General features: G+C 39.1%; 1 protein-coding gene across 6 annotated transcripts in view; it reads right to left on the bottom strand.

The window, feature by feature from the left end:
* The window catches only part of RAPGEF2 (Rap guanine nucleotide exchange factor 2), a 291,756-nt gene that overhangs the window by 157,980 nt on the left and 126,518 nt on the right, over positions 1-7,258 (bottom strand). For all 6 annotated transcript variants that reach the window (XM_023516027.1, XM_023516031.1, XM_023516029.1 and 3 more), the window contains exon 4: positions 4,707-4,790. In XM_023516027.1, the coding sequence (XP_023371795.1) occupies positions 4,707-4,790 (84 nt within the window). The remainder of the gene's footprint in view (positions 1-4,706; positions 4,791-7,258) is intronic.

The following is a 7,258-nucleotide window of genomic DNA, read 5'->3' as shown; positions in this document are numbered from 1 at the left end:
GCCACAATGCCTGGCTATATTTTTGTTGTTGCAGTTTGGCCAGGGCCAGGTTTGAACCTGCCACCCTCGGTATATGGGGCCGGCGCCTTACCCGCTGAGCCACAGGCACCCCCCTGCAGTGTTTTAAACACACTGACTTAGGGTACATTAGGACAATAATCATTAATGTTTTCCTATTTATTATGTAGTATAAAACAAAGGTACATTATGAAACCATTTCTAAATCTGCAACTGTGTAAGATAATTTTCATCTGTGACCTCCCAGTCCCACTACTGTTGCAAATAATGCCTTTGAAAATATCAGGGAAGAAAATCTCTTTCCTCACCTTACTACCCTCTCCACCTGTCAACTATTTTAATAAAGCCATCTATAGAGACTACAGATGTTAGCAGCACCTTATAAAACCGTAGCGCACACAGCCTGCACGAGATGGTGGCTACACCACTGCACCCACAGGCTTGGAGAAACATAATCATTGCACTGTTTTTACATTCAACTATGGCGAGTGTTCCCTCCAACTTCACATGCTATATTCCTAAATTACCTTTCCTTATACTCTTTCCCTTGATATAAAGGAACTGAATTAACTTTAAATAAGACTTTAAGAAAAACCTAAGTGAAAATTGCACATTGCCTCAAGAATACAAATTGTACTCCAAGTAAGAGTTTAGTTTTTTCTTAGGCAACATTAAAAGTACCAATAGAAAATGCATGATACTATAGCCCAGGGGTCCTCAAACTTTTTAAACAGGAGACCAGTTCACTGTCCCCCAGACCGTTGGAGGGCCGGACTGTGGGCCCTGGGACGAGTTGGCTGCTAAGCAGGATAGGCAGCTGGGGCAAAAACACCCGGTGGGCTGGATAAATGTCCTAGGCGGGCCGTAGTTTGAGGACGCCTGCTATAGCCACCACTTGTGCAAACATCAATGGCTCAAAACTTGACCTATTTCTAATAGATTTATAATAAAACTCACAAAAACATTTATAATACTGAAATCGCTCCAAGTGCAGAAAAGTGAGCAAGCTGTCACTGACAGTCACAGGGGGATCAAAAGGCTTCAAAAACGTTACAAATCTTACCAAGAAACAATACTCACATGTGATCAAAGTAAAAGTACATATACCAAAACAACCTTTCCCTACCTAGAAATATAACAAAAATGAAAAACAAAACTATGAAAACATGAAATGCTGACTTAAACGTCAATGGGGGCTTCATTCAATAAAGCTAATGAAATCTAGAAGCCAAATGACAGATTTTCTGTAATATATATAAAAAAATTTCTTAACTGATAAAATCAGATGTGAAAACAATTTCATGAGAATTTGTAAAACAAAAATATTATTGACGATATACTTTGACACTTTCAAGGTCAATTACCTATCAAATTGATGAGGCACCCTCGAGAGACGACTTAGTTTAAGTGTTTTTCCAAGCCTATGATAACTGATTTCTAGGTGTACATAATATAAAACATTTTAGGTATGAAGAGTTATCTGCAATCTCTATGTTTTATGAAACTGGCCTGCTACTAATACCACTTCCATACCTAGCCTCAATGTTTTCTGGAAAGAGAAATACGCAGGAATCACTGTCAGACCTTCAGCATAGTAGGCGTAGACTCCTACTAAACCATCTCAGAATGATCCCTAAGGCAACATCCCCAGAGGAAACAAACAACTTGGACACAGCAAATGTCACCAGGGGCAACGTGAAGGAACAACCTATATATAGCACTAGCTTGTCACTCAGCCTGAAACGCCACTCCCTCCTTCATCTTATTAAAGTACTAACTTGCAAGCATTTGACATCTAGCCAGAGAAAGAATAACTCATGTCATCTTTTAAAATAACTAGATGTAGAGTCTAAAGTCCTCATGAAATAGGTTAGAACTGCAAGTCCTCTTTCTTCTAGAACAGCCGCTTTCTGAACATGAAGTTCCCTTTCCAGAAGTTAGAACAAGCTGTTACTTGACTAGTTGATGACGGCTGGTAGTCAGGGAAGACCATCCCTGGCTTCCTCACTGTTCCAGGGATGCAGTCTGTGGATTTAGTTTGTACAGCAGACCTTGTTATCAAGACGATGGAGTCCTCCTACTCAGGATTCTCTTCAAGATACATGCATCTCAAATCAGTCATTATAACATTATTTACATTATGACAAAAAGTATCCAAAACTTACCGTTTGTGATTATTAACTAAATTATGGGACATCAAACAACTGAATTTTAAATAGGCATTAAAAGTTATAAAGACTACACACTCTTTTTATGAAGAGTTTTAATATTATGATGCAACACACATTTATACACATGTTCTTTAAATGAAAAAGATCATAAATTGTATATAAAGTGTGGTTTTAAACATGTAAAGCACACATATAAAGGAAGTCTAGAAAAAAACTAGAGTATTAAAAAATGATTATCTTGGATGAGAGGATTTTAGATGATGTATTTTCCTTCTATTTTTATAAATGTATGTCGTGATTATTACTTTTTACATTAGAATCACATAATAATCTTTTTAATATGCTAATGCTTAAATAGTGTTTGCCTATACTTTCTTCTAAATTCTAAATCAGAGAGTCAGACAAAATCTCCAAAAAGGAACTGGAGGGTAGGGACTGTGGACTGTGTTTGAAGTACTAGAAGAGCTTTACTGTTAAACTCTCTGTTCCTCCAGGAAAGAAAATTCCTGGAATAAGAGCTGGCGTGCAGGGCGACTGTAGGTTTTCTAGGTAAACTTCTAAGAGGTACAACCTCCCATCTTCCATCAATGCTTATCAGAGTACCCCCATTCACAACATGCAGACATGACAATCACACCCATCTCAAAGGAGACTTAAGAAATTTAATGATTTAACATATACCAAGCATTTAAAATGGTGCCTGGCAAATAGAAAAGGCTTAGCTATTTTTGCCATAATCATTTTATTATCATCATTATTATTACTACTACAACTATTACTGCCACTACTACTGCTGCTACTACCACCACCAAAGCTATTATCATTACCGTGACCACCGTGGCCATAAGAACAAACTGGAAATAGAGTGTCCCTCTTACATGCTGCCATTTTCCAAAGAGAGTAATACTTGCCAATTTGACCTCAAAGAAGCAGAAGGACAAAGAGGCAAGAGAATTGCACCAGAGATTATTTTTGATTAGCTGCAGTATGCCTCGGCATGCCCTCGCTGGTGTTCTGGCCACCAAAAGCCTTCCCCTCCCCTTCTGTGACCACGCCCAGGTCCCTCTTTCTCCACAGTGTAAGATGACCTCTCTCTGTCTCACTGACTCTGACTTTTTATAAAAATGTGATCACTGTTGATCTTTAAATAGATTCTTTTTAAAAAATTTTTTTTCTTTAACACCAACTGCCGGGCAGAGGATAAAATAGATTCTTAACATAACCCTAACCTATTCAGAATTATTTATCAAGAAATTTGAATGTTTGTAGGAGGAATTAGGTGACAGAAAGGGAGAAATCACAATACTTTAAGAAATTTGGTCTATTTAAATGTTTATTTAATAATTTGAAATAAAAATAGTTAAAATATGAAAACTTTTTATCTGTGAAAAACACATAAGAGGAAAAAATACCTCCTGAAACTCAGTAACTGACCCCTCTGGGACCTTGAACACAGGCAGTCACATAGATAACACATGCACCTGACCCTCTGTGACCACAGCTGACTGCAACAGAGGTGTCCATCTGCTCCAAGGCAGCCAATCTGATGACACCCTGAAGAATCCAGAGGAAAGACGCAGGCCATGCAGGCCATTCAAACATTCGGGACCTAAGATCCCAAGTCACTAATACGTAAAAGCCAAAGAAATAATTTAACAGCCTAAGAGAGGAAGAAGCCAATTCACAAACACAAAAATCGGAGACCATATGGTCCTGAGAAGCAAAAAAGTCAATGACAGCCCTTGCCTTTTCTATTTCTAGTTCTGTGTGGTCTTAAAAAACTTTATGATTCTGCCTGCTATACTCTTTTTTTTTTTTGGCAGGTTTTGGCTGGGGCTGGGTTTGAACCCACCACCTCCAGCATATGGGGCCCTTCTCCGTTGAGCCACAAGCGTCACCCTGCCTGCTATACTCTTAAAAGTTAGTCCCCCTCTACCTAAGCCACCTTGAGATCAATTGTAATCACAAGCATGCCCTCAATACAGCAGACATGATCACATAACAAATGTGTGTCACCAGAACGTTTTCTGTCCTTGTCTTTTGTTAATGAAATTGGGAAAGTGCTTACAATATAAAATAATCATGTAAAGATTTAGGTATCAATATTCTAAAGTATTTGCTTGCTTTGTAACAGTAGAAGAAGAAATAGGAAAAGAATTTTGCAAAAAGAACTCCATTCTGGCTCAGCGCCCACAGCTTAGAGGGTAAGGCACCAGCTACCGGTTCAAGCCCAGCCCTGGCCTCCTAAACACCAGTGACAATTGCAACCAAAAAACAGCCAGGCGTTGTGGCGGGTGCCTGTATTCCCAGCCACTTGGGAGGCTGAGGCTAGAGAATGGCTTAAACCCAACAGTTTGAGGTTGCTGTGAGCTGCGATGTCCCAGCACTCTACCGAGGGGGACACAGTGAGCCTCTGTCTCAAAAAACAAAAAACAAAAACAAAAACAAAAACAAAACAATTCTGCAAAAGAATTCCCAGCTTTATGGATAATTTATTATAGAATGTCTATACAATACCTGCTTCTTGGAAGAAACATGGATTCCTTAATGAACACGGAACCAGAGAGAAGAATATACCAGCAGGTTCCAATATCATCAGGACTGAAAAGAAAAGGTAATAGATCAGATGGTTATCTACAATAACAACAACAACAAAATATATATACACATACACACACATACACATATATTGCAAAGTATAGCACCCGGGTTACTTCTAGAGTCATAAAGATCAATAGCATAAAACACATACATAAAAACACCAAAATTAATGACAAGAAAAAATTATTTATCAATATATTTTATTTGATCCCATAACCCTTATCATACCTACCATTCCAAGTTTTCCTTTTTCAGTTTATTTTTTTGAACAGGAAATACTTTTAGTTGCTTCAGAGGCAAATGCAAAGAGGTAACAGTGAAGCTCAGTCTTCCCAATCCCTTCCCCTTTCTATAACGCTGTTCCTACATTTTTCACCCTTCTTGGGTATTCTAGTAGAATTTCTTCATGTATATACACATATAAATGGACATATATTCTTATTCCCTCCACTATTTTTTTTAAACAAGAAAGATAGCACACACTCTGTGTACACATGTCTTTGTGGTAACTCCAGAGATCTTTTCATCAGAAGCAGCTTTCCTGTGCATTTTCACAGGTGTAGAGCATTCCACTCCATTGCACAGAGGTGCCAGACTTGGACTGAAGCAACCCCCGGGGGCAATCATATGCAGTGGTTGAAATCACATACACAGTACTATACACAAAACCCACAATGAATAATCTCACACATACAGTAGCAATGGAAGATTAAAGTCCCCGAAAGGCAACTGGTGGATCAAAGGGTACATACATCATAATTTTTTTCTAGAGCGAGAGTCTCACTGTCCCCCTAGGTAGAATGTTGTGGTGTCATAGCTCAAAACAACCTCAAATTCTTGGGCTTGAGCAATTCTCTTGCCTTAGTTTCCCAAGTAGTTGAGACTACAAGTGCCCACCACAATACCCAGCTAGTTTTTTTTTATTTATAGTAGAGACAGGGTCTGGCTCTTGCTCAGGCTGGTCTCAAACTCCTGAGGTCAAGCTATCTGCCCACCTCTGCCTCCCAGAGAGCTAGGCATACACTCTCATTTTGATACATGCTGTCAAGTTGTCCTCCACAGGTGGGAGCGATGCCTGCCTCCTTCCCCACAGCCTTACTAATAAAGTTACAATTTTACAAATGTCGAACAATTTCACATTGAGGCCTTTTCTAGGGGCTTCCAATTCTTCAGAAAACAACAACAACAAAAGATCTTTACCCTTGTGGAAATTACATTCAAGTGTCCTGAGAAGAGGACATCTGAGCACAGGAGCAGAGTTAGCCAGGAGGATCCTGAAGGGATCAAGCATTCCAGGCAAAAGCAGGGAAGGGCAGGAGTACGCGTGCCAAGGCCACAGGCTGACCCTGCCCAGCAAGGAGACCAAAGCGGCCAAAGCAGCCGAGGTAAGGGGCAAACCTACAGGAGCAAACAGGCACCGTGTCACTAGTACCTTTTATCAAACTTCTGGATTTTTGTTAATTTGCTTGGTAAAAGTGGTATCTCAGTTTAATTTCATTCATTCTTCTTGTTATAATAAGAGTGTCTTTTTTCTCTTATGTTCATGGTCCACTTCTATTTTTTCTGTGAAATCAGTTCATCGTTTTCAACTAATATTATCTGTGAGCCTTTTTCTTATCTAGGAGAGTTTTTTAAAAACTAGCCTTTTGAAAGCATGAGCTGTGAATACCCTTCTTCCCAGTTTGTAGCTTACCCTGGGACTTTGTTTATGGTGTTTTCTGCTATCTGTAAGTTATTTCATTTTATATGGTAAGCTTATCAATTTGACGGATTTGACTACTTTTAAAACAAAACAAGAATCTAAAAAGAGCATGATTTAACCAGGAAGCAAGTTCATTCTCTGTCACTCACAAGACAGACAGAGCAGAAGTCCAGGACTGATACAGTATCCTCGGGATACTAGGAAGCCAGGCTCTCTCTATTTTGTGGTCAGCCATCCTCCACCAGTGGCTTCCATCTCATATTCCAAGATGACAGCCCCAAATCTCACTATCACATCCGCGTTCTAGCCAGTGCAAGGGGTAGAAAGGAAGCATAAAGCAAACCCCATTTTTTTTTAAGATTATGACACAGAGGCTGCAGACTAAGCTTGCCTCATGTCCCAAATGCAATTTGCAAGGAAGTCATTAGCAATTTCTACCAAGTACTCACTTTTTGCTTTTTTGTTGTTTTTATCTTGTTACGGTTTTTGTTTTTCGGTAAGTGAATTCACTGCAAATTTTTTTGTAAAGGACACTAGATAACCTTAAAGTTATTTACTAATACCAGTCAGCATCATGTCATCATTTTCATTGTGCTATTTGCTTCCAAAGTGAATTATCAAAAGTGTATCTTTTCCCTACAAAAGATGTTCAACTTAACCAACTCATGACCACTGAGCTCAAGAGTACTGCCTCAATAAAGAAAAAATACTGTTAAAGTTTAGTTCTAGTAAAGAATCATAGGGGCAGTGCCTGTGGCTCAAAGGA

The sequence above is a fragment of the Otolemur garnettii genome, unplaced genomic scaffold (genome assembly GCF_000181295.1).
Source record: "Otolemur garnettii isolate 467f Iridium unplaced genomic scaffold, OtoGar3 scaffold00085, whole genome shotgun sequence".
Classification (NCBI taxonomy): domain Eukaryota; kingdom Metazoa; phylum Chordata; class Mammalia; order Primates; family Galagidae; genus Otolemur; species Otolemur garnettii.
This window is presented reverse-complemented; position numbering and strand designations above follow the sequence as displayed.